The sequence below is a fragment of the Thamnophis elegans genome, chromosome 13 (genome assembly GCF_009769535.1).
Source record: "Thamnophis elegans isolate rThaEle1 chromosome 13, rThaEle1.pri, whole genome shotgun sequence".
Lineage (NCBI taxonomy): Eukaryota > Metazoa > Chordata > Lepidosauria > Squamata > Colubridae > Thamnophis > Thamnophis elegans.
The window spans coordinates 19,840,872-19,867,245 of NC_045553.1; the positions used below are offsets into that span (position 1 = coordinate 19,840,872).

Sequence of the window (26,374 nt, forward strand, 5' to 3'; positions counted from 1 at the left end):
CCCTCCACCAGGGACGTCGAAGACAGGAAACGGCTGGCGCAAGATCGGAGCGGCATCCAGGCAAAGCGCCCGAAAGCAGGACGGGAAGCAAAGCCCGGAGAGAAGCAGCCAAGAACTCAGGAGGACTTTCCTGCGGTGGGAACCCTGAAGGCTGGAAGGGCTTCTCTCCCGAAATGGGCCTTTCTCTATCCCTGGAGGGTCTCAAGAAGAGATAAGGCAGCCCTTTGGCCAGGAGGGCCCGGGGGCTCCTGCTTGTGCGGAGGGCTGGACCAGAAAACCCCCAGCTCCCACCCAACTCTCTTACTCGGTTCTCAAATAAATCAGATAGTGAGGGGGGACTTGAACTGCCCTGATATCACCTGTTAGGCAAAGTTTGCCTCTAGTTGGAGATCCAGGCGAGCCCAGCTGACAGCTTTGTGATCCAAAGGTTGGAGAAGGGAACTAGAGGATCAGATATACTGGACCCAATTCTTACTAACAGAGAAGAAGCCATAAGAGGAGTTGAAGTTATTGAACTTTGGGGGAGAGGGACCATGTCATCCTGGAATTGAACATAATACAGCCACGGGCAATAGAACAAAATCAAAACAATGCCTTAGACTTTAAGAGAGCTGATTTCAATACATTTATAGTGCTTGGGTAGGATTCCGTGGAAGGGGAAAAAAACCCTCAAAAGCTTGGGAAAGAGAAATGAGATTATAAAGAACAGTAACACTGAAAAAGAAAAATAAGAGATGCAGGAAGATACCAGCATCGTTGCATGAAGAGCTTTCTAATAACCTGAAAGATAAAAAAGAGAAGTATAAAAGTTATGGCCGAATATCAGTATGTAGCCCAAACCTGCAGCAAAGATGAAGATTGGACTGTTTTCCACCCTTTTGAATAAAGGCAAAGAATGAATTGAACAGTTTTTCTTTCTCCCTGCTGTCCATCTTCTCCTTGCCATCTTTCATTAGTGGATTGATAGTTTCCTTGACTTTTTTATTTTTTAATGTTGAAAGAAACATTTTAAAATTATTTTTGAAGTCTTATCCCATTCTGAGCCTTAGTTTTCCTGATCATTTTTGCAGGCTGAGGTTATATGCTGGTATTCCACCTCTTTCCATTTTTTTATACTTGTCCTTTTTATCTTTCAATTTATCAGAAAGATTTTTGTGCAATCATGCTGGTTTCTTCTTGCATTTGTTGTATTTATTTTTCAATGGTATTGTGCTGGACTGGGCTTCTGTGATATTTTTCGGAGTTTCCCATGCTTTTTGAGTTGTTTTCTCCTTTAGGATTTTAATCTGGAATCTTTCCTAGGCTCCCTTTGAGTTTGTTAAAATCAGCTCTTTTAAAGTTTAAGACACTGTAGTTTGATTGTGTTCTATTGCTTGCATTTGCATTATAGTAAATTCCAACATGATGTGATCACACTTGCCCAAAGTTCCTGCAATTTTAACCCCTTCCTTTATTTCATCCCTTATTAGTAAGAATTGTTCCCTGTACCTTTTGGATGACAAAGTTGTCAGCTAGGCTCATAAGGAACCTGTTTGATCTTCCACTAGATGCAGAGTTTGTCTCCCTGTTGAGGTCAGGGTACTTAAAGTTCTCCATTACTTCAGTGGTGTTTCCTGCACACTTCAGTTCACTGATTTAGCAAAATGTTCCTCTATTCCTTCTGCTCATTTCAGTTTGCTTGTAGTACATACTTATGACAATGTCATTCTTTCTTCCATATACATTAACCCAAATGTATTCAAGGAGGAGACAATGAAGGCATCTTTGACAGGTGGTCATGCAACTACTCTATCTTACAGCAGAGACACACCCCCCCCCCATTGGTGAACAACTCTTAATGTTAAGACACTTTTCATTGGTGAACAACTCTTAATGTTGTTGCATTGGTGAACAACTCTTAATGTTGTTGCATTGGTGAACAACTCTTAATGTTAAGACACTTTTCCTGAAGGATAATGTAACAAAATATACTATACTGTAATAAAGTTATTTCTTGCCCTGGCTTCTGGTACAATAATTCTGCCCCATCTTCCATATGGCAACCCTTCAGATTCTTTTTTTTTTCTTTTTTTTTCTTTTTCTTTAAAAAAAAACACAAATATGTCATCATTTGTCAATCATTAAGACATTGAAGTACAATTTTTTTTTGTTGTGTGTACCCCTCCCTCCCTCCACCCCCCCACCCCCCCCTCCTTCCCCCCCCCGACTTCCCAGAACCCGTACACGGTATGGATTTTTAACTAACACAGTCTAAAATCTATTGAGAAAAAAGAAATAAAGAAATTAATGACATTCTAGATTGACCTTAGCTTCTTCTTACTGAACTGACTTTTAACAGTTTAAATCATTTCTGATCTTAAGCATAGGCTAACTGGAATTTCTTAGTCCCGTATTTATTTTGTATATAGTCAATCCATTTTTTCCAGTCTCGTTTATATCTCTCATTTGAATGATCTTTGAGATATGCCGATATTTTAGCCATTTCAGCTAAGTTTGTTACTTTCAATGTCCATTCTTGGATTGTAGGCAAGTCTTCCTTCTTCCAATATTGCGCCACCAACAGTCTTGCTGCAGTTATCAGGTGCAGAGTCAAATTGGTCTCTACCACTGTAAAGTCAGTACATATACCTAGTAAAAATAACTGAGGACTAAACTTTATCCTTCTTTTAAAAACATTTTGCATGACCCACCATATTTTTATCCAAAATGCCTTAACCTTTTGGCAGGTCCACCATATATGATAATATGTAGCATCGAGAGAACCACACCTCCAACATTTAGGCTGTACATTCGGATACATAGAAGCCAACTTTTTAGGATCTAAATGCCATCTATAGAACATCTTGTAAAAATTTTCTCTCAGATTTTGAGCTTGTGTAAATTTCACATTTCTTACCCAGATTCTTTCCCATGTATCCAACATTATTGGTTCCTCAATATTTTGAGCCCATTTTATCATACAATCTTTAACTAATTCTGTTTCCGAATCCATCTGTATTAATACATTATATATCCTCTTTATATGCATTAAGCTTTGATCTCTTATTTGTTTAAACAGATTATCCTCAACTTGAATAAAACCAATTTTTTGATCTATTTTCCACCTAGCCTGTAATTGCCCATACTGGAACCATGTTTGAACTACCTTCTCCTCTTTTAATACCTCTAAAGATTTTAATTGTAATACCCCCCTTTCCGAGGTAAGAAGCTGTCTGTAGGTAATTCTGTCCTGTTTTTGTGCTGTATTCATATTTTCAATTGCGTGTCTAGGAATTGCCCACATGGGTAACTTGTCATTTAATTTATATTGGTATTTCTTCCAGACCCGCAATAAAGCATTTCTTAAAATATGACTTTTAAAGTTCTTATCCAATTTTTTGTTGAATAACAGGTAAGCATGCCACCCAAATACCAGATCGTGTCCCTCAATGTTCAATATTCTATCATTGGTTAAGTGAATCCAATCACTAATTACAGATAATGCCACTGCATCATAATATAGTTTTAAATTAGGTAGCTTCAATCCTCCTCTCTCACGTACATCTTGCATTATTTTCATCTTTACCCTCGGCTTCTTTCCTGCCCACACAAATTTACTGATACCCTTCTGCCATTCTAAAAGGTTCGCATCTTTTTTAAGTATAGGTAACATTTGGAAGAGAAATAAAAATTTTGGTAAAATGTTCATTTTCACTGCCGCTATCCTACCCAGCAAAGATAAGTGCAATTTCTCCCATTTTTTCATCTCTGTCTGTATGCTATGCCAAAGTGGTTCATAATTATGCTTATATAATTTCCCATTTGAAGTTAAAATGTTAACTCCAAGATATTTGACTTTTTTAACTACCTCACATCCTAGCATCAATCCTAATTCTTCCTTTTGTTTAATATTCATATTTATAGCTAATATTTTGGTTTTTCCTAAGTTTATTTTAAAGCCCGACACTTGACCATATTGATTAATCATATTCATTAAAACCATACTGGATTCCTGCGGTTGTTCCAATATTATGACCAAATCATCCGCAAAAGCGCGGACTCTATATTCTTGCTGCCTAATCTTGATCCCTTTTAAACCATCCAAGCCCCGTATTTTATTCAACAATACTTCCAAAGTTATAATAAACAATAATGGGGACAAAGGACAGCCCTGTCTTGTACCTTTTCCAATTTGAAAAGAGTCTGTTAAACTTCCATTGACTATGATTTGTGCTGTTTGCTGTTGGTATATTGCTTTAATTGACTGTAAAAAATTATCTCCTATCTGCATTTTTTGCAATATCTTCAACAGAAATTGCCAGTTAACTCTATCAAAGGCCTTCTCAGCATCCAAAAATATAAACGCAGCAGGGATCTGGTTGTTCTTTCCCAAATATTCTAATGCATTAATAATTAATCTAACATTACTTTTCATCTGCCTCCCTTGTATAAAACCTGTTTGGTCCGTATGTATCAATTGTTGAGTGACCAACATTAACCTATTTGCTAATATTTTAGTAAAAATTTTATAATCTACATTCAGTAATGAAATAGGTCTATAATTTTTGGGTTGAGTAGTATCTTGATCTTCTTTGGGTATCAAAGATATAAACGCTGTCTTCCAAGATGGAGGGACTTTACCTTCCGTTTGAATCATATTAAATAATTCTCTAAGAGGTTCTACCATTTCTAACTGTAAGTTTTTATAGTAAACCGCTGTCAAGCCATCTGTACCTGGTGCTTTCCCTGACTTTAATTGCTTAATTACCTGCAGGATTTCCCCCGAGGTTATTGGTTGATTCAGTTTTTGCCTGTGTTCTTCTCTAACTGAAGGTATTTTCTCTTTGTCTAAATATTTGTCTATGTCTAAACCATTAATTTTATCCCCTTTATACAGTTCTGTAAAAAATTCCCCGAAAGCCTTTTGAATCTCTTCCTGTTGAAACACCTCCTTCCCTCTGTAAATCAGTTTAGATATATTTCGAGTTTTCCTTTTTTTCCTAATCTGATAAGCTAACCATCTGCCAGGTTTGTTTGCATTACAAAAAGTATTGTGTTTTGCATATAATAGATTAGTAGCCACCTGGTCAGAGATCAACATGTCAAATTGAGATTTTAATATGTTAATAGCTTCCTTAACCTTTGTATCGTCTGGGTTCATTATTAACTCGAGCTCTTTTCTCTTAATTTCCTCTTCCAGTTCTGTTCGTTTTAACCCTTGCTTATTTCTATGTGTTTTATTTATATTCATCAAAACTCCTCTCATATACGCTTTGCTTGCGTCCCATACAAATTCCATAGATGTACCCTTATTCATATTCAAAACAAAATATTCAGATAGTAATTTTTTACAATCATTAATATACTTTTCATATCTAAATAAGTTTTCATTCAATCTCCAAGACCTTCTTGCCTGCACTACCCTTCCCAACTCCATCCAAACTGGGTTATGGTCCGAAAGGATCCTAGCTGCAATCTTTGTTTTCTTGACCCTAGAAAGCAAATCATTAGTGGTTAGAATAAAATCAATCCTTGAGAGGGATTGATGCCTGTCCGAGAAGAAAGTGAAGTCACATTCCTCTGCATTTCTTTCTCGCCAGAACCCTTCAGATTCTTGAAGATAGCTGTCTTGTGATCCTCTTAAGGATAAATATATCCAAGTTCCCCAATCATTTTTCATTCCAGTTGGTCCGTGTCCCTTCAATATGTAGTGTCCAGTGCTGGACACATATTCTATATGTGGAGGGACATGCACAAGGAGAACAATAATTTCCTTTGATCATGCCTTTATTGTCAATGCACTTTTATTTTTTCTTTTGCAGCTGATTCATTCTGAGTCTGTGATCATAATCTGCTATTGCCCTCCTTAAGCACAACCCCCCCTGGGTGACTTTGGCCACTCACCTTCTCTCAGCCCTAGGAAGGAGGCAGTGGCAACCCACTTCTGAAATCTTGGCAAGGAAACTGCAGGGATGAGTCCAGGCATATCCTGGGTGATCATTCTCTGCATGTAAAGTCACACCTTCGGTTTATCCTTCTCAAATGGAGGGTTTATCTATGTTCTGGTTGAAATTCTGCCCATTGCTCCAGCTTGTTAATATCCTTCTAAATCATGACCTTACCTTCTCTAAGGTATTTGCTATTTTCCTCATATTTACATTGAAACTTTGTTCATTTTTATTTTTAAACAAATTATTTAACACTATATATGGAGTAGTGATCCAGCTTGACAGAGTTGTTGATGCTATTTGGGCAGGATGGGTCAGTCAGTTCTGTAGTCATCTGATATCACCCAGCCTGGTCCATCTTCTGCCATCCTCTATAGCAGGACTGTGGTAGGACTATGTCCACTGCATTTCTTCACCCCAGAGGTTTTTTCCTTTCGTTTTCTAAAAGGTTACTGAAGATGCCTTGTTCTTTCTGACAGACCTCAAGTGGCTCGAGAAGGTCAAGTCAGTGCATTAGGAGCTGGAAAGGCTAAAACATATGAAGAGCTATAATCAGAATAGAGCTGGAAGGGACCTTGGAGCTCTTCTAGTCCAGCCCACTGCTCAAGTAGGAAAACCTATGCCATTTCAGACATGTGACTGCCTAGACTCTTCTTAAAAACATCCAGTACTGGAGTGCCCATGATTTCTGAACACAAGCAGTTCCACTGGTTATTTGTCCTCAGCATTAGGAAGTTTCTCCTTAATTCCAGGTTGCTTCTTTCCTTGATTAGTTTCCATCCATTGCTTCTTGTCCTGCCCTCTGGTGCTTTGGAAAATAGGTTCACCCCCTCTTTGTGGCAACCCCTCAAATACTGGAATGCTGCTATCATGTCCCCACTAGACCTTCTTTTCTCTGGCCAAACCCAAAACCTGTAACTGTTCTTCATAGGTTTTAGTCTCCAGGCCTTTAATCATCTTAGTTGCTCTTCTTTCTCTCTCACACAGAGAAGAGGGGATTAAATCAGTCTCCAAGGCACCTGAGGGCAAGAGGTGAACTTTGTTAAAGAGAGAGCAGACCTGGAAGGACAGACAAATGTTCCAACAGGCAGAACAATGAGTCAGTTGGGCAGGTCAGCCCTGGAAGTTGAGGGTTCTCCGTGGCTGAAGTTTTCCAAGAAGAGACCGAAGAACTATTGGAGGGGGATGGAAGGGAGACCCCGGGGAGTCCCTCTCCCGGGTGCCTCTTCTGCTTCTTCCTGCCTCCCCATCATCAAGCCCCGCAGGGACCACCGGAGGCTCCGCTTCCAGGAAGTGTTTACATCAGACTCTATTCTTGGCCGCCGAGAGGAGCTTCAACCTGGATGCCTCGTTTCCTCCCGCCACGGGAGGCCGGTGCGGCGCTTTGGCCTCAGGAGGGCCGGGGGTTTCAGGCAGGCGGGGCCTCGGCGGGGCGGGCGGCCGCTCCCCTTCCGGCGCCTCCTCCTTCTCCCGAGAGCTGCCAAGGCGGCATGGCGATGGCGGGGAGTGCGGGGGCGCTGGTGAGCGGGGTGGTCGGGGCCTGGGGGCTGCGGGTGGTCGGGGGGGGGGCTGCGGTCGGTCGGTCGGGGGCGCCTGACCGCCTCTCTGTCCTCTCCCCGCACAGGGCGCCCGGGAAGCGGCCGAAGCGGCCCACGCGCTCTCGCTGCCGGCCGAGGCCTTCGGGAACGACGTGAGTGCCGGGCGGGCGAAGGGGCGGGCGGGGGGCGGCAGCTGGTTCTGGCCGCTGACGGCTCTCCTTCCGTCTCTTTCTCTCCCACCGGAAGCCGCGGCTGGAGGCGGCCTGGGCCGAGCGAGCCTTCCAACACGCCCACGTCTACTTCCACGTGAGTCCCGGCGGGGGGGCAGAGCGGAGGGAGGGGGGTCCCGGGCAGCCGGTGTTGGGGTTCCGGCGCCTCCGCTGACCCTCCCGGCTGCCTCGCAGCTGCTCTCGGCCGCTGACCCCGCGGGCCTCAGGCTCACCCGGGCCGACGACCGGATCTACGCGGCCTTCCGGCGGAGCTTCCCCGACCTGCGCGTCGACCTGCTGGACGTGGAGGCGCTCAAGTCGGAGCCGGCCAAAGAGGTGGGGGGGCCTCAGAGGGGAGGGGGGTCGCCGGGGAGGGTCCGGCCGTGGCTGGGGGTCTCACCGGTCCTCCCCTCTTCTCCCCCCCCCGCAGAAGTGGCGCCCCTTCTGCCTGCAGTTCGAGGGGGCGGTGGAGGACTTTAACCTGGGGACCCTCCTGCGTCTCGACTGCCGCCGCGGCTACTCGGAGGAGAACTCCGTGCTGGGTGAGCGCCGGGCGGGAAGGGTGGGCGGGGACTCGGCGGAGGGGTTTCCGTGACGCCCCCTCGTCACCTGCCTCTCCTCCTCCTCCCCGCAGCGCCGCGCATCCAGTTCCTGGCCATCGAGATCGCGCGCAACCGCGAGGGCTGCAACGGCGCCGTCTACCGCCGAGCGGGCGCTCCAGAAGCCGAGCCTGACCTGGCCGAACCCCGCTGAGAGCTTCGCCCTACCGGACGGGAAGCGAGCGAAGTGGGGTGGGGCATCCGGAGTCCCCCCCCGTGGGTGGCCTAGAACTGGGGGGGGGGGGAGGCTGGGTGCCATGGGTTGGGGGAGAGGGGCCTGCTTTGGGGAGCTGCCCCTGCGCAGCGTCTCTCCCCCGAGGGGCGCTGGGAGGGCTGAGAAGCCTGTGACCCCCTCCCCCTTCCGCTAGTTTGCCTTTGTATGGCTGCCTGTGGCAGGGGGGGCTCCCTCTTGGCTAGTGAAGAAGATGAAGCCTTCCAGATGAACCTCGGTGTCCCTTTGTTTTTCTTTGGAAAGAGGGAGCCTCATTTGTGTCCCGCAGGGCTCCTCCTCCGTTGGGGCCCCTGCCTCTTGCCCCCCTGAAGAGTAACGCTCCGGCCTCAGTGCACACAGTTCAGTAGAAACCACTTTAATTTATTTGCAGCCACAATGCTTACACTGTATGCAGCAAACATCGGTACAAATCATTCAGCAACCTGGTCACAGAAAAAGGACCCAGCACACAATCGCCAGAGGAAATGATTCTCCCCTCCCCCCAACCAAGGGATGCTGTTTGGGAAGAGAAACCAGGGTTACAATTTGACCTGGGCTTGGGGGACACAAAACTAGCAGCAAAAGGGCCGGGTGGGGACAAGGGAAATCCCCCTCCCCTCTTCTTTCCCCTCAATTTAATATCGAACAAAGGTCCCCACCACTTTAGTGGGAGAGAAATTTGTCTGGAGGGGGCACTTTGTGGGAGAGGAGCTGCCCACTGTTCCCAGAGCTAGAAGAGGCTCTGTGAACAGGAGCGCAATGAGGCTGCTGCTGCTCCCGCCAGAGAGCCTAGTCCTCCCATCTCCCAAGATAGTGTGTGTGTGTAGGAAGGGCAGGAATGGGGCATGGCTTTGAGCTCCTAATGAGGGAAGGTGAGGAGGGACGGCCTAAGTTGAAGGGGTAGATAAGAAAAATATACATTTGGAATTTTACACTTGTGCCTCTACACTAGTTACTAAATATAACTCTGTACTCTCAACCCTCCCCCACCCCCACCCCGCTTGCCCAGTCATGTGGCAGGTAGCTGGGAGACTCTTCACTCGCACCCCACCCTTGCTCTAGCATTGGTGCACTATGTAAAAATTTCAGTCACACTTTTTTTTAAACTTGAGTCAATATAAACCTTGTTCAAAATGTTATGAAAAAATGTACATGTTTATACAAGGCAGGCTGTGGCAGGACACAGGGATCCTCTGACATTCACGTAGGGAGGTGCCAGTTGGGCATCCCCGAGGAAAAAAACCCTCGCCGAATGAACCTTTTACGCCCCCCTCCCTTCCTGCAGCCTAAGCCCCAAGGAGGACTAGCAGGGATCGGAAACACCCTTGTGTCTTTCCATCGGAAAAGTTAACCTCCTCGGCCCAGAGAGCAGCTCCTGGCGAGACGTCAGCTCATCATGTCGTTGCTGTTTACCCCATAGGTGGAATTTTTCATGGAATCGTTCACTTCTCGACGAAACGCAGAAAGATTCTGTGTAAACCTGGCAAAAGAAACCGGTGTTAGGATGGGGGCAGACAGACTGGCCTTTTGGCCCAACAGCTGGATGGCATCGGACAGAGCTGTGCTCATTCTCGGGGGGAATCGCATGAGAATCGGCCCAATCCAACTTTGGGCAAAAGCCGAGTTTTCTCAGGCTCTGAATTACAGCTTTGAAAACATGGCTGCAAATGAGGGGCAAACCTGATATTCCTTCAGCTGCTCCCCATTTTTCCGTTTTCTTGGAAATGGGTTTTGAACACAAGCAACATGGTAAGCTACTTTTATAACTTTGGAAAGAAACCAAATGGTTTTCTTCGCCCCAGAGAGCGAAGGCTTCTGAAAGGATAACTCTCCTGCAGGATTCAACTGGGGGGCAGTGACATTTCTTGTCTTCTTCTGAGTGGGAAAAGTTATGGGGAATGGCTGCACCAGGCTGGGTGGGCTACTCAAAGGAGAGGATGATCCTCTGAGCCAGAGAACCATATTTGGGTGGCGGCCTTTTATCCTTTTGAGAGAGGATCTGCACCCTCGGCACAGTATTTCTCGCAGTGGGTCAGAAGAGATGGTGGAGCCACCCTGACAGGCTGCGCCTGGTCCTACTGGGCAACCCCCCTCTCTCTCCTGGAGTTTGGGTGCTAAGCGATCCCACGGTGGTATGTCTTCAGAACGAAACTAATAAGAACGTTGGACTTTGGCTGGTCTGCTGGCTGCATTTTGTGAAGATACTGACCTATCACGATTCTTTGTCAGCAAATTGCGCTCAATGCCTTCCATGAGATTTTCAAAGCAGAGGTGCATAGCCTGTTGCTTCTCGGGGGGCTGGCTGTTTACTATGCTATTCCTTAAATCTGAAAAATACTGCAAAGGAAAAGTTCACACTGTAAGCTACCCAGGATAATGTGCCAGCCCACAAGTAACACTACGCCCCAATCTACTACGCCTTACCTTTTCATTGAGAAGTATCAAGCCAAGCAGAGGCCGGGACATGGACCACTGGTTCCTGCAGTCTTCAAATATGATGATATTCAACACTGTGGAGAGCATCTAGAAGGAACAAGCACAATCCAGTCAACTGCACAGGTCTACCGAGCTGAGGCACTGCTGGGGATTATGGGGAAATGGGGAAGGAAAAGTGGGTGAGACACAGGACAGCTAATCTAATGAACAACAGTTGGGTCAGGTGGGAAGAGGTTTGTGGGGAAGCAATTCAAAATATTCAAAGAAGCATTTAATCCCTACAAATAAGTGTGAGAAATTGGGAGCAGGGACTGAGAATGCCTCATCTAACTAAGAGAAGGGCTAGGGGCAACATGGGAGCAGTCTTCCAATATCTGAGTGGTTTCCAGAGAAAGACGCACCAAGGTCACTTTCTCCACAAGTCCAACGGATAAGAAAATAGCAAGAGCACTTATATACCACTCTACAGCCCTCTCTAAGCTGTTTACATGGTCAGCCTATGGCCCCCAACAGTCTGGCTCCTCGTTTTACTGACCTTGGAAGAATGGAAGGCTGAGTCAATATTAGTAAGTACTTAGTAAGTAAATAGCAAGAGTTCCACTGATTGTGATTATTCTATGACTTTTCACTCTATGTAGACCACATGGGCTACAGGTCTTAAAATGATGGGTGCACTGGATCACCTCATTTGCAAACTAGAGAATTTGTATGCTGACCAGGAAGCAATGGCTACAACAGACTATAGAGTAACTGCTTCAAACGAAGAACGACCGTTGCGCTGCGAGGGTAATCCAAGCATGGGTTAACTTTGTCCATTAGCCTAGAGACTGAGTTATGCAAATTGATGGCCACGCCTCCTCTGACTGGACTGGTTCAGTTTTGTAGGAAGGATCAGCTGATTCGAGAGAAGCAAAAGGAAGTCTAGAAGTCAAGGTGTCAGTAAGTCATAGGAAAACATGGAAGTCCTGGCCCAGAACAGCTGAAACCAAGGGCGGGTTTGCAGTCCCCTCCCAGCGCACATAGAAGGACCGTTCAGGTAAGTCAACGGTCGTTCCCCTGTGCGCTGCTTGGGGAATCCAAGCATGGGACATGCCAAAGCAATAGATTTCAGGGGAGGGAGCGAGGCTGGTCTGGTGCCGTAGCCGAAGAATCTACCCTTTGCAGCATGCGCCGTCCAAAGGATGCCTCAGCCGAGGCATAAATGTCCACCTTGTAGTGGCTGATAAAGGGTGACAGCGATGACCAGGTCGCTGCCCTGCAGATCTAGGCCGCCGTCGTGGCAGCACTCCTGGTACAATGGGGAGTGATGTGACTGGGAACCGGCCGGGACTGACAGTCGTAGGCGAGGGCAATACACGCCTTCAACCAGCGGCCAATGGTATGCGATGATGCCTTTTGGCCCATGGTGGCAGGTTAGAAAGACACGAACAGGGCCTCCGTCCTTCTGAACGACGCTGTGTGTCACACATAGTGGCGAAGTGAACGACGAACATCAAGATGATGCCAACGCCGTTCTCGGGGGTGAGATGGCCATGGACAGAAATCTGGGAGAGTGATCTCTTGTGACCTGTGGAACTACGAGTTGACTTTTGGAAGAAAGGTTGGGTCCAAACGTAGTACAACCCTGCTCGGATGGAAAATGCAGAGGTCATCCTGGATGGAGAGTGCTGCCAACTCGGACACACGCCTGGCCCATGTGATGGCTACTAAAAAGATAATCTTAAGAGTCAGTAACCTGAGGGAGATGGTCCAAATAGGCTCGAATGGAACCGCTGTAAGGGCATTGAGTACTAGGGAGCGGTCCCAGGTGGGGTAGCGATGAACGATAGGCTGACTAAGGTTCGCTGCTCCTTCAGGAAGGCCCGCACCCTCGGGTGTTGAGATAGCGGGTGGCCCCGCCCACTGCCACTTACGGTAGACAGCTCCAATTTGACGGGGGAGCGTGTTAGGTGTTAGCCCTTTGTCCATGCCCATAGGTAGGAAGTCCAATACCTGTGGTATGGTTGCCCCGGTTGGGTCCGCACCTGTTGCTCAATACCATCTGCAGAAGGCGTGGCAGGTAGTCTTGTAGATGTGGGTTGTTGATGGGTGGTGAGCCGCCTGGATCATGGAGATGACCTTATCAGAAAAATGCTGCTGACTCAGGATTGCCCGCTCACGTGCTAGACGGCTAACTGTAACAACTGAAGATTCAGGTGGACGAGAGCTTCTTGGGAGTCTGGAATTCTCCATGGGCGTGAGATGGACAGACGCCCACATACCAGGGGCGCTGTGGCCACATCAGTGCGACCAGCAGCACCTCCACCCATTCTGCCAGAATCTTCTGGATGACCAGCTGCACAATTGGCAGAGGCGGGAAGGCATAAAGGAGGCTCTCCAGCCAAGGGTTGCGGAGGGCGTCGGTGTCTTCCGCCCCTGGTACCTGGAGTAAAATCACAGCAGGTGTGTGTTGTCGGGTTGAGTGAACAGGTCCACCTGCGGGTGACCGAAACTGGGACAGTTCTCGGAACAGGCTGGGTGCAAGCGCCACTTCGCCTGATCCACCGTGGCCCTGCTCAACCAGTCTGCTTGGATGTTCGCAGTGCCCGATATGTCAGTGTTTTTCAACCACTGTGCCGCGGCACGCTAGTGTGCCGTGACATAGTGTAAGGTGTGCCGTGGGAAAATTACTTTATATATAGTCAATATAGGCACAGAGTTAAAAATTTTTAACATTTTCTAATGGTGGTGTGCCTCGTGATTTTTTTCATGAAAAAAGTGTGCCTTTGCACAAAAAGGTTGAAAAACACTGCGATATGTGTTCCGCTCGGACTGACAACAGATGGTTCTCCGCCCAGTAGTGCAGATGTTCTGCTTCTATCATCAGGGATTTGGACCTCATGCCCCTTTGGCAGTTGACATGCATCTTGGAGGCCACGTTGTTGGTGAGTATCAACACATGGTTGGATGTGACCAGGTCTCGAAACTCTCGGAGGGCTAGGCAGATAGCCCATAGCTCCAGCCAATTGATGCTGTTGCTCAGCTCCTGGACAGTCCAACGACCCTGCATCAATCGGTTCAGGGCATGGTCCCCCAACCCGAATTGGCTCACATCTGTTGTAACAACAATCTGCTCCAGTTCCTTGAAGAGGCATCCCTTGAGGGTGCGGGACGACATCCACCAATGGAGCGACAGTGACACCTTGGTCGGTAAGCAACCCCTGGCCTGAGAGTGACCGGTGTGAGCCCTTTGGAATGGGAGGAGATACCACTGCAGTGGTCGTGCATGAAACCTTGCCCAAGGAACAACATCTATGCAAGATATCTTCCCTAGAAGTTGGGACAATGTCACAAGGGAAGGTGACCTCTGATTGAGCACTTGACTCACCAGGGACCACAGGCTCTGCTGTCTCTCTCTTGAGAGAGACACCATCCAAGTCTCCGAAGTGATGACCATCCCGAGATGCAGAAGAGATGTGGTCGGGTGCAGGTGGCTCTTTGGAAAGTTCAGTACAAATCCGTGATCCTGCAGGGTGTCGATCGTCAGCTGTAGATCGCGACAAGCCTGGGCCCGGGAAGATGATAAGACTAAGATGTTGTCTAGATAACAATTGACTCTTACAGGAACTGACCTCAGGGAGGCTGCGGTCACTGCAAGCAGTTTGGTGAAGATCCACGGGGCCGATGATAGGCTGAATGGTAAGGCATGGTACTGGAAATGACGCCCCCTGAAGTGGAAGCGCAGAAATCTTCGATGGGCCGGATGTATTGGCACATGTAAGTATGCCTCCTTGATGTCGATGGAGGTGAGGAGATTGCCTTGGTGAATGCTCGCTAGAATACTCTTGATTGCATTTTGAATTTTTGGTACTTGAGGTAGAAATTGAGCCCGCCATCCTCCCGAGGCCTTGGGAACTAGGAAGAATATTGAGTAGAAACCTAGACCCTCCTGCCCCCTTGGCACCTGTTCTATTGCTCTGATGGAAATGGGATGCTGGATTTCCGTGTCCATCAGGCGCCGCTTTACTTGGCACCTGGGCACTGGGCATTTGATGAAACGTCTCGGGGGAATGGCCAGGAACTCCAGAGTGAGGCCCAGCCTCACGGTCTGAAGAGCCCAGGGGTCTGAGGTTGTGGTTTTCCATTGGCGGATGAAGGTGGTTAAGCGCCCGCCAATAGGGCCAACCTCGAGCGAGTCACTGGTACCTACAAAAGGACCAGTTTTTGGCGCCATGAAAGGGCCGCCGGGTCTGGGCCTGTTGCTGGTTCCTACTTCTGTCCCTAGTATTGGCTCTGTCCTGAAACCTGTCCTGGGACTGAGAAAAGAATCTATTAGATAGAGGGGTGAAGGGGCGGGAGGAGTACCCTGACTCCCCAATACGAAAGGGCTGCCTGTGTTGCCTCAGATCCGTGCGCCTAGCGGTCAAAGGAAGTACCTTTCGCTTGTCCCTCATTTCAATCAGTATAGGATCCAGCGCTGCTCCGAATAGGGAACCGTCCTTGAAGGGGGTGGAGACAAGGCGCCATTTGGATCGTACGTCCGCCTGCCAATGGCATAGCCATAACAGGCGACGAGAAGCTATGTTGGATGCCACAGCTCAGGACGCAAACTTGGCTGCATTGAGCGTGGCATCCGAAGAGAATTCTAAGGTCGCCACCAGTTTGACCACATCCTGATAAAGGCGCAAGTACTCTGGACCAAACCTTTCCTGTAGTTGTCTTAACCAAACTAAGGAAGTTCTATTGAAGAACGAGGCCACCGTAGCGGCACCCAATGCCCAGGGAACCGCCTGGAGCATTTTGCGAATAACGAGCTCCGGCTTGCAGTCCTCAGCCTTCAATCCCTCCAAAATCTCAGATGGAATGAGGGCCGGGGAAGCCAAGGCCGCTATCAGCGGGTGGGAAACAGTGGGAAACTGCAAAATGGTGTCCAATTCTGGAGTGGAAGCATAAAGCTTTCTATCACCATTGCTAGGGGGCGAGACTGCAGTGGGCTGGGACCATTGTTTTTGGATTACGTCCAGAAACAATTTGGGTGATGGAATAGCCTCTTGTGCTTGTACTTGTTCAGTGAACAAGTGCTTCGTGGGATCAAGGCCCACCTCAATACTGGCCTGGGTGGTTTCTCCCCGCAAATTGGAGGTGGCCTTGGCTTTGTAAAGAAAAGATTTGAATAGGGCTGGTTTGAAAAGGCCTGAGAAGGAACTTTATCCTGAACCAGATCTTCATCACCCGATAATTCCAAATCCAAAATCTCACCTTCCTCCCCTAAAACAGACCCCTCGCTGTAGCTGGAAGGCAAGAGAGAAGGGGGATCAGCCTCAGAGGTGGATAAATCTCTGGCAGAAATCAAATTCCTAGAGTGTTGACTCCTAAGCTGTAATTCTGCATCCACTCCCCTAGATATGGCAGTGGCAATATGTCCTGAGCCAAGGGGAGAGGTCAAATTCTGAAGTATCCTCTGGTCTGCTGCCAGCAGCCGTGGGAGTAAAGGTGGCTGAGGCCCCTGAACAGGAGGGGACCGGGCCTGGGCTGGGCTCAGAAGATCAGGCGAGCCTTGAAGGCCTGAGTCAGGTCCTGCAGTTGTGAGATCCTGAGGGAGAGGGAGGTCTCGGGACCAATCTTGAATTCCAGTTAGGCTGAAGGTAGAAGGCCCTTCAGGCAGCAGGATGGGAGGTGGCCTGGGGGCTGAGGGACCCCTAGACCCGTTCTTGGTCTTACTGGTGCGCTTAGCGGCCCTGGCAGGAGCCACTGAGGTGGCATGGGATCTCGTCCTACCCACTCTAGATGAGGCCCCAATGGCATCAGAGGACAACTGAGGACAGGTGGAAGCCCCAGCTCTGCCCCCAGTAATAGAATGATCCGCCATGTAAACTAGGTTGAAAGGGCTCAAGCTCACGTTCACTGACCAACAGCGGAGGGAAGGAGATTCAAATCGGTGAGGTACAAAGACTGCCACCAGAATGGAGAACGTCTGCCTTGTATCTTGCCAGCGACCGCAGCTGCAGCTTCCAGAGGCTTTCGAGGTTGAGGTAATACAGAGAGCCCAGCCATATGGTGATGGGGCTCCGCGTGTCGCCAGGCAACCTCGCAGGGAGACGGACAGCGGCTAGAGCGGGCAGCGCGGGGGCAGCGAACTGATCCCCAACCGCGGCAAGACAAAACGAAGGCGGCGAACCGACCTTCCCACAAAGAACAACGGCACGCCCTCGCCTCCAATAAAGAGGTTCCCTGGCCCCAAAGGCTCCGGGAATGCTAAAATGCCACTTCAAATGAAGAGAAAATGAACCTATTTGTAGAGATATTTACCGCTCTGCGAAAGGAGCTCAAGCTGGTGAAGAGAATCCAAGCTGAATAATAATAATGATGAAGTTGTCTAGTAACCCAGAGAGAATAATTTTGCATCTCTTTAGGCTGGACTGAGTTAAAAAAGTGAACCAGTGCAGTCAGAGGAGGCGTGGCCAGCAATTTGCATAACTCAGTCTCAAGGCTAATGGACAAAGTTAACCCATGCTTGGATTCCCCAAGCAGCGCACAGGAGAAGAGTGCATTCTGCTACCTATTCCAGAGATATGTGAAATGTATTTTGAGAAAAGCTAGATTGAAAGGAAAAAGAAAATGAAATTAAGATTGTTGGAAGAAATATTCTGAGGAATGTTGCAAGGTGCGAGGAATCTCCCGATCACAACAGATGGTTGTGGAAGTTGGGCTACTGATAGGATGAACAGAGAAGAATTGAGCCCTTTGAACTGAAGAAAGGGGAGTGTCTTGAACTGCCAGAAGAACAAATAGTTGGAAGAAAGCCACACAACCCACTGGAAGCATTAAAAACCCCTGGAACGCGGAGGTTGGCGCCTCCAATGAAGGCCATCCTGAAAGGAGACACTGATTGCTGGGCACTGTCATTGAGACCAGGGACATGTGCTTGCAAGCAGTTAGTGACAGGCGACCTGTTGGCCTCTGGGGCGGAAGAGTCAAAGGCAGCTCAGCCTTTTCTCAAACAATATCGAAAATGAGGAGATGAAGAGTTCTGCAGTCGTTTCCTGGGGCAGAAGAATCGCTTCTTGTGACCTGTGTGTGTAAATATTCCAGCCAAGGGTTTTAGGCTTACTCAACTAAAGGGCTAGGGCCCTGGAGCCAACTTCAGAAACACCCCCTTAGTCCTGCCCTCCTTGTCCTGACCTGTTGAATCATCTCAGGGTGCTGCTGCATGATGTGGAGGAACCGGTCGCTTTCCTGGGTCAATGGGGCAGGCCTTTTTTTGGTGCTGCGCGACAGCTGCTTGAAGAGATAAGTGACAATGTGGTCTAAGCAGGAGCAACATCCAGTGCAAACCATGGTATCTGCCAGGAAAAAAGAAGAGGCAAAGAGGAATGAAGCCAGAGTTAGATCAGGTCAAAACTTCCTGTTCAATGAGCTGCATTATCTCCTTGGCCAGCAAAAGCAGCCTCAGGCCGACCACGCAAGCTGTGACCATCTTCTTCTCTTGGCAGAATTTCTCAAAGCCTTCCAGTCATGGGATGGATCGGATGCTTTGCTCATAACTTAAGGCAAAGCATTCCTTGTCTTGAGTTTCATCGTACACACAGATACATTTGTCAAGATATCTATATCTATATCTATATATCTATATATCTTTCTATCTATCTATCTATCTATCTATCTATCTATCTATCTATCTATCTATCTATCTATCTATCTATCTATCTATCTAATCTATCTCTATCTATCTATCTAGATAGATAGATAGATAGATAGATAGATAGATAGATAGATAGATAGATAGATAGATAGATATGACTCTTTGAGAGCAACCCAGAAGTGAATTGGTCTCGGTTGTTGTGGAATTCTCATTAAAACGTTTCTATGATCAAATCTGGCAAGGCCATCGTGCAGAATCAGGGATGGCTCTACCAGCTGAAAACCCACCCAGATGATCAGGGTAAAGCCCTACTCCTGAAGGGCTGATGATCAGCCATTTGAGGCTGCTAAATCCTCCCGAGAAAGCGAATGTAGGGAGCCAATTTCATTGTATTTATTTTGTACAATGATAATAAAGATTATACTAAAGATCCAATCGCTTGGGATCGCTCAGTCACCCACTTTGCCCATGAGAGACTAAAGAAATGGCTGTCTTTCCCGAAGGCCGATCTTTATGCCAAAATGAGGCACCAAAGCAGGAACTACGAGGGAATTAAGGAAAGATTTAGATGTTCTACTAGGTATTGTATCTAAGCCGGGTAGAGTTGGCATCTACATCGCTTTGATGCTGCTGGAGAACAACAAAACCACAGGGAACGCTGAGAGATTTTCTCAGCCCTTCCTCAGCTCTCAAGAGCAGCCCTCAAACTTCCCCATAACAGTTGCTGCACTCACCTAGTGCTGTGAGACCTTCTGAAATGGAAGACAGAATATACATGATTACATGTGGCTCCAGGCTAGCTATAAAATTCATGTGATCTTGAGTAAGAACTTCCAGTAACGAATAGTAGGACTGGCTGAGTTTAGGGTAATCCTGAAAAAAGATAAATTAAACAAAGGAATCAGGGGAGCTTTCAAAGGAGTTTTGTGGGCCCAGAATGTGTGACTTAGGTTTGGAGACCATTCAGACATATTACCCCACCCACCCCCAAGCAATCTCTGTTTCGGAAGCAGTGATTTTCAAAACTTTTTTACTTTTATGATCAGTGAAGATACAGCTTCCAATTTATTGGCCAATTATCTGTAGATAGTGTAACCATTCTTTAGATGAATGCCTAGACCAGAGAGGCAGAGCTGTTATGGTGCCAGACCTTCATCTGACTACTCAGTGCTATTTTATATACTGTATATTCCTGTGGCTTTATATCACGTGACTGTTCAACGCAGAACTCTGTCAATCTCATTATTAAAGGTTTTGACAATAGTTTGGACAGCTAAAGTAGCAGTTGTGGCTAGGGGAGCCTTTGTGCAATTTCGTGTTGTATGCCAGTTGTGCCCTTTCCTGGACCATGAATTCCTGCGCTCAGTCACTCAGGCTCGGTCAGTCTTGGTTCTCTTTTTACCGACCTCGGAAGGCTGGGAGGCTGAGTCAACCTGGAGCCTGGTGAGATTTAAACTGCCAAACGACAGTCAGCAGAAGTAGCCTGCAATATTGCACTCTAATCCCTGTACCACCATGGCTCTTTCTTGCAAACCATTTTTTGGAAGAAGGGAGGATGAGAAACCAACCCTCTGCCTTGCCTTTGATCTTATACCCCGAGTGGTCCATCATCAGGGCAAAGGGCGAATGGGATGGAATCAGGCCCCATCCCTCAGCCAGGCAAGCAACTACTTTCACGAAGAGCAACCTCATGCCAGAATAGGTAAAGATCCCTGTGTGGCCCAGCTGTCATCCCATTATGAGTGAGGCCAAATTATGATGCCATAATCAGGTAAGAGTTCGGAGTTCAATACACACACGCATGTACACGTTCTCAGCTGTGAAGGCCACTTGGAGCAGCCTCAGAGCTGAACAATCCCAGAAAGGTCAAAGGTGGAAGAGGAGGAGGGTTTGGGTGGGGACAGGAGCCGCTCTGCAGTCTTACCAGCAAGTCGCTGTGTGGGATGGAGAGCAGCAGCTTGATGAAAGTCTGCAAGGCGTTGTCGAGGGCATCATCCCCATAGAGGCGGAAGACACCAAAATTGACGTAGCTGCCACTCAGGGCGGCTTTTAGCATGGAGAAGCAGATGGAAACCCCTTTGAGCTTCAAGGCATAGACCTGATCTTTCGGAACTTCCCCCAAAGTCAGGATACGGTTTCCTGCAAAAAAACAAGCGCAGGTACCTCAAAAACATTCCTCTCTCCACGGAGAGCTTCCTTGTGCGGCTCCTGGAAAAAATGGAGGTTGAAAAGCCAAGGGTGGTTCTTTAGGGAACGTGGCTGGAGCCACAAAATAGCTGCATTTGGTCGAGTGTCATCAAAGCCACGTCGCCGAGGCACAGGGGCAAATAGCAATAGTGCTTAGCAATAGCAATAGCAGTAGACTTATATACCGCTTCATAGGGCTTTCAGCCCTCTCTAAGCGGTTTACAGAGAGTCAGCATATTGCCCCCAACAATCTGGGTCCTCATTTTACCCACCTCGGAAGGATAGAAGGCTGAGTCAACCCTGAGCCGGTGAGATTTGAACCGCTGAACTGCTGATCTAGCAGTAGCCTGCAGTGCTGCATTTAACCACTGCGCCACCTCGGCTTAGACTTTACAACTAAGTAGTTTACAAATGCCAGCATGTTCCCCGCAACAATCTGGGTCCTCATTTGACTGACCTTGGAAGGATGGAAGGCTGAGCCAACCTTGAGCCCATCAGGATTGAACTCCTGGCGGTGGGCAGAGTCAATGCTGCCTTCTAAGCCTTGCAGCACCTCAGCAAAGCAAAGGCCCAGTTCTACTAAACTAGGAAAGGCTTAGCTGCCTTTCCCCTTTGCTGTTGGAGACCTTTCCAAAACAGGTGCGCTTTGGGAAGAGAATTGCGCAGACTGCCCCCCTGCCCATCCAGAGCCCTGGCAGCAAGCGGGCCTGGGCGAAGCTTCCTTCCAATCTGACCCAGCCCAACGGCCCTGAAGGGAAAGATACCCACCGTAGGTAGTTATCATTTTACTTGTTTCCCGGAAGAGCAGGATGCCGTTGGGGGAGGAGACATCAAACTGCAGCCTCTGGGACCTGAAAGCAAGGGAGGGAGAGGGGGGCCTTGGCTGAGATGCACCCTCCGAGCAGGCAGCCCGAGCCCTGAATTCTGAACAAGGGCTCCTTGTGGAGAAGCTTCAGGCCTCGGCGGACTTTTAGCATTCTTTTGAACAGCCTTCCATCGCCTTTAGTGGCTGTTCCCACCTCCCTTACTGAATGCTGTAAACAAAGGAAGGTCTCCGGCTGCCTTCCCCTCACCACGGAGGAAGGGTTCAGGAAAGGTCACTGCCTTTGTAGACTCTGCCATGGAACCTGCCTGAGGCCCAGGCCTCGTAGGCCCCAGCCTTGCCCCCGTTTGGGCTGCTCCTGTCTGCACTCCTGTCTTTATGGGCTCCAAAGTAGTTTTACTACCTGGTAGAAGCCTAGTAGTTCTTTAGAAACTGTCTAAAGGGGCTGGAAATGCATCCCAGCCCTTTCAAGTAAGATCAATATTTATGTTTTCTAGAGTGAATAATTACAGCTTTTGCTCCTCATCCCACCTCTCTCCTCTCCTGGCCCTCCCTGTAGGGCAGCTTTCCTTCAGGCGCCCAAGGAGGCCGCTTGGAGTCCACTTACCTGTTGTGCACCAGCTCAGCCATCAGTTTGAGCACAGGGGTGGTGCAGGCCGGGTCATGGTACCAGAGCTCAACGGCCCGCTGCAAGATTGGCATGTAGGCCGGGTAGCTGTAAGGCTGAAGCTAAGGACCACCTGACTACTTCCAGAATCAACTCAGACATTCATTCTTCAGGGCAGAATAGCCAAGATTGCCTGATCACTGCAAAGCTGACCACCACGGACTCAGTTGGCAGATAAAGGACTTGAAGAAAAGACAAATGATCTACTGGGTCACTTCAGATAAGCGTCAATATGTGCTAAGCCTCCTCCTGCCAAATCTACATTATTTCTGCCACCTGCTCATAAATGCTAGAAGCAGAATTCTACGGATCAGGTGCCAGCTATGTTGGACAGGCTGCCTTTTTGACCAGCCCTGGGAAATCCCAGCATAGCATTGGCAGGCGAGGTACTGTCGTCCCTTGGTCCTCCAAGAGAACGGAGCTATTCCAGAATCCGGTCCTCAGCCTTATCCCCATTCCAGGAAGCCGACAGGCACAAGAGTCAAGGATACATCCACTCGAAGAGCATCATGAAACTAGTCTTGGCATTGAAGGCAAAGGCAATGCCCCTCAGGTCCCTCACAAGGCCCACCAGCGTCCTCTGGAGGAGGGTAAAGAGGCCCTGCTTCATCTCCTCTGCGTCACAATCTCCCTCCAAGCCCACACTGTTGGCTGATCCAAGGAGAACCCTCCCCATCCCACTTATTTCAAAGAATGGCTTCCTCGGGGATCATGGGGGTGGCCTTCTGGACTGCCATATGGACTGGGAGGAAGAACCAGATATCCAGACTGCTCCTGCCCTGTGGGCGTTTAGGGAGACCCTGACCCAAACATTTTGGACTTCAAGCCTAACAGAAGAGGGGAACTGTCCTCTTTTGAGTCTGGAAGGTTCCAGGTGGCCTTCATCTGACCCACAAAGAGGTTGATCCAAAAGGGAAGCTTTCTGCCCTACCTTTGCCTCCGGCTCATTGAAGGTGTTGGTGCTGAACATCTGGGCCACCGTTTCAAAGGCAGCAGTGAGGGGTAACATGAATTGCTCATACTGATCTTCATCCTCCCCTGGAAGAAAGACGGAAAAACAGTCACTTTCAACAATCCTCTGCTTTGGGATCCAGACTAAACACCTAGATTATTTTTAGATCCATCTGGTAAACCTTTGGATGCTTTGATCCTCCAGGAGATCCAGAGCTACACTTGCAATGGACAATATTTGGAGCAAGGTAACCAGGTGAACAGTTTTCTTTCTGAATAATTACGCTTTATAGAGAGTGGGTGGATTAAACTGTTCCAGTCTAGTTAATTAGGATTAGAATGACAAAGAACTCAGGGGTGGGGAGATGCGTTCGGGAGCACAGGAATGGGTTGCAGTACCGAGGTCCACCATGAGGAGGCGCCCAAGTGCCGTATAGAAAGTAGTCCGACATCTCATATCACTCAGGTTGGATTGATTGTTAATACCCAGGAAGGAAAAGTGCTCACTCTGTTGAAGAACAAAAATCATATTATTAATGAGGTCTAATTGTTCAGGCACAGAAACAAGATGCATCCTTGGCATATGGGCACCATGGAAAGGCCGGTCGCAAGGGCCTTCCTTCCTTGCCCTTGTATTTGCCAAGAAACTACCATCATTGCAAACTGGGGCGTTTTCCCTCCTCTGGGTAGAATCCAATCCAATGCAGGTCACTGAATCTGCTCTGAAACAACTAAGTTCTTTCATGTTTCACAATGGATGGAAACTAACCAAGGAAGGAAGCAATCTGGAACTAAGGAGTTAGGGCAGTCAACCCATGGAACAGAAGTGACCTTCAGTGGCTGTGAGTGCTCCGTCACTGGAGGCTTTCAAAAAGAGACCGGCAGATCATTTGCCTGAGATGATACAGAGTCTCCTTCTCAACCAGGGAGTTGGTCAAATGACCTTTCCATGCTGGAAAGCTTTAACAACTAGAGTATGAATGGCACACGGTCAACTACAATAGAATGGGCAGAATGTCAACAGGGTAGCATGATGTGTCCTTCTTGCCAAGGTCCATCAAGAAAACTTTCAACTTGTCAGAGCCTTCTGCTCCGTGGCCAGACCGCTGCGGGAAAGCCTTGCTAGAAGACACAAGGCTTTGTTTTGTCCAAGAAGGGCAGGATTGGTAGGACTATTCTCTGGGATAATTTGCATAGCAAAATCTGCATTTCATTTCATTTCATTTCTTGAATTTATAGGCCGCCCAATCCCATAGGACTCCGGGCGGCTTACAGAAATGAGAAATATAGAAAAGGGGTTAAAACAATAAGACACAACAAGATTAAGAAACAACACAACATACATCCAGTCTAAGCAGGGATGGACCTCAATCAAGAGGTCAACAGCCCCAGGCCTGCCGGAAAAGCCAGGTTTTAATAGCTTTACGGAAGGCCATGAGAGTGGGTAGGGTCCGGATCTCTGGGGGTAGCTCATTCCATTTCAATCTGCTTCCCAATGTAGCTGGAGCTTCAGTCCTTGTCTCCTCTTTAAGAAAAGAGGAATCGGGCTCTTGGTCTGAGCTCCAAGCTTGGGAACTTGGCTGCAAACATTTCGTCACCATTCGAGGAGATCTCGTCAGTGCACTTTGAATTGTGCTCGTCTGTCAGAGCACTGGCCTTTAAATACCTGTTTATGCGATGCCAATTAGTGTGGATGTTATTTCTTTGGCTACTTCTGAGTCATAGTCTGAAAAGAGGAATCCTTCACAGGAGACCCTCTGCTGATAGTATTTGGAAGGCACACCGCCGATAAGGATTGACAAAAAGACTTTGACAACTAACCGTGTGATTGTTCAGCATGAACTGCACAGCGCTCAGTTTCACCAGTTTCCTAACACTGCTGTAGGTAAAAGTGAGGTTAAGGAAACAACAAGACATTGGCCTGGTTAGAAAATGTCATAGGCATAACACGAAGGTAGTTCTCACACTAAATCATATTTCCCCTCCCACGACAGCTAAGAAACCTATCATGCAGTGGTGAGTACAGATGTTAGGTCAACAAGCCCTCCAACAGACTGCCACTGGATCAGCCAAACGGTGTAGTGGGGAACCAAAATATCAGAAGGATATCGCCTGATCTCTCCCTTCCTCCAGGTGTAGGTGTATGAAAAAGTTTAGTCATCCCTGGTGGAATTGCATCCACTACTCTTTTCTTAATTCTGAATCTGTAAACACTTGGTACATAAACAATACACAGGCATGCAAATTGGCAGGTGGAGCTCACTTTTAACTTTCAGTTTCTGTTTACTAAGAAATCTACTGAAACATAGTTTGACCAGAGATGGCTAATGCTGCAAATGTTTGTCTGCAACTATCTGCTTGGACAGGTAGCCTTCCCTTAACAATGGTAACTTGGACACAGCAATGGCCACAACCACAAGAACCATCTTAAGTCCCCTCCTGCAGCACCATCGTTACCGTCCACCTTGCGAGATGGTCCAGCAGGAAGCTGGCCCAGACCAAGGAATTCCACTTTACTGGGAGGTTCCAGGAACAGATTCTTGCTGGTCTGATTTCTGCCCTGTCACCTTTACAGCCCATGAAACTAGGAAGAGCTGAAGCCTTTTCTCTGACCCGGCTGGGTTCTTCCTGCTGTCTCCTAGGTCATTGCGGTGCCTGCCAGTGGTCGCTGAATGACTGGTCGCTGAATGAGGACTACTATCATATAGGGTTCCCTAATTGTGGTCATCACTGCTGAGACTACTGGAGAGGACCAGTTAATAATTTGGTAAAGGACCGGAATAGCCCTATGAGAAACAGGAGTGATGGGGCAGCAGAAGAGCTTTTGAGGGGAGCGATCGGCTTCCGCCCAGTTCTGGCCTCACCAGGGGGAGAACCCAGGGTGCCTGGAGCGCCCGTCCGAGACCAGGGAGGCCGGCAGAAAAGGATATCCAATGGAGAGATCATTGAGAAGCTGCAACGTCTTGGAGGTGATGGGTTCACACCGTCCCCAGTACTTCAAGTTAGTGATTCTGCAGGGAGAGGAAATGCACACCATCCAGTGGCTGCTGCTTCCTCCTCCTCAGGCCTTTCGTCCTCCCAGAGTCCCCGTCAGCAGAAAGAGAGGCTGGGGTGGAACCACTCATCTCTGCTGTCCTGAAGCTGCGGGGTCCAGGGTTTGGAGGGGGAGCTGCCTCTAGGACCAACTACTTGCAGCCAGAGCAGA

The 26,374-nt window shown here is 48.1% G+C and overlaps 2 protein-coding genes across 5 annotated transcripts in view; one reads left to right on the forward strand and one right to left on the reverse strand.

Moving 5' to 3' along the window:
- Positions 1-6,889: 6,889 nt before the first annotated feature.
- PBDC1 (polysaccharide biosynthesis domain containing 1) lies at positions 6,890-8,717 on the forward strand. The gene is made up of 6 exons (XM_032228961.1): positions 6,890-7,447; positions 7,552-7,617; positions 7,712-7,771; positions 7,870-8,010; positions 8,105-8,216; positions 8,309-8,717. Exons 1-6 carry the CDS (start codon positions 7,271-7,273, stop codon positions 8,425-8,427), a joined length of 675 nt encoding a protein of 224 aa, XP_032084852.1. The 5' UTR covers positions 6,890-7,270; the 3' UTR covers positions 8,428-8,717.
- A 127-nt stretch (positions 8,718-8,844) lies between these two features.
- Positions 8,845-26,374, reverse strand: part of XPO7 (exportin 7) — a 54,924-nt gene continuing 37,394 nt past the window's right edge. For all 4 annotated transcript variants that reach the window (XM_032228959.1, XM_032228958.1, XM_032228960.1 and 1 more), the window contains 13 exons: positions 26,100-26,180; positions 24,991-25,054; positions 23,569-23,677; positions 23,150-23,256; positions 22,710-22,798; positions 22,159-22,266; positions 21,497-21,579; positions 20,466-20,680; positions 19,276-19,414; positions 18,082-18,242; positions 10,909-11,007; positions 10,694-10,821; positions 8,845-9,964 (listed from right to left, as the gene is read on the reverse strand). In XM_032228959.1, coding sequence (XP_032084850.1) covers positions 9,871-9,964; positions 10,694-10,821; positions 10,909-11,007; positions 18,082-18,242; positions 19,276-19,414; positions 20,466-20,680; positions 21,497-21,579; positions 22,159-22,266; positions 22,710-22,798; positions 23,150-23,256; positions 23,569-23,677; positions 24,991-25,054; positions 26,100-26,180 — 1,477 coding nt within the window. In that variant the 3' untranslated portion in view covers positions 8,845-9,870. The remainder of the gene's footprint in view (positions 9,965-10,693; positions 10,822-10,908; positions 11,008-18,081; positions 18,243-19,275; positions 19,415-20,465; positions 20,681-21,496; positions 21,580-22,158; positions 22,267-22,709; positions 22,799-23,149; positions 23,257-23,568; positions 23,678-24,990; positions 25,055-26,099; positions 26,181-26,374) is intronic.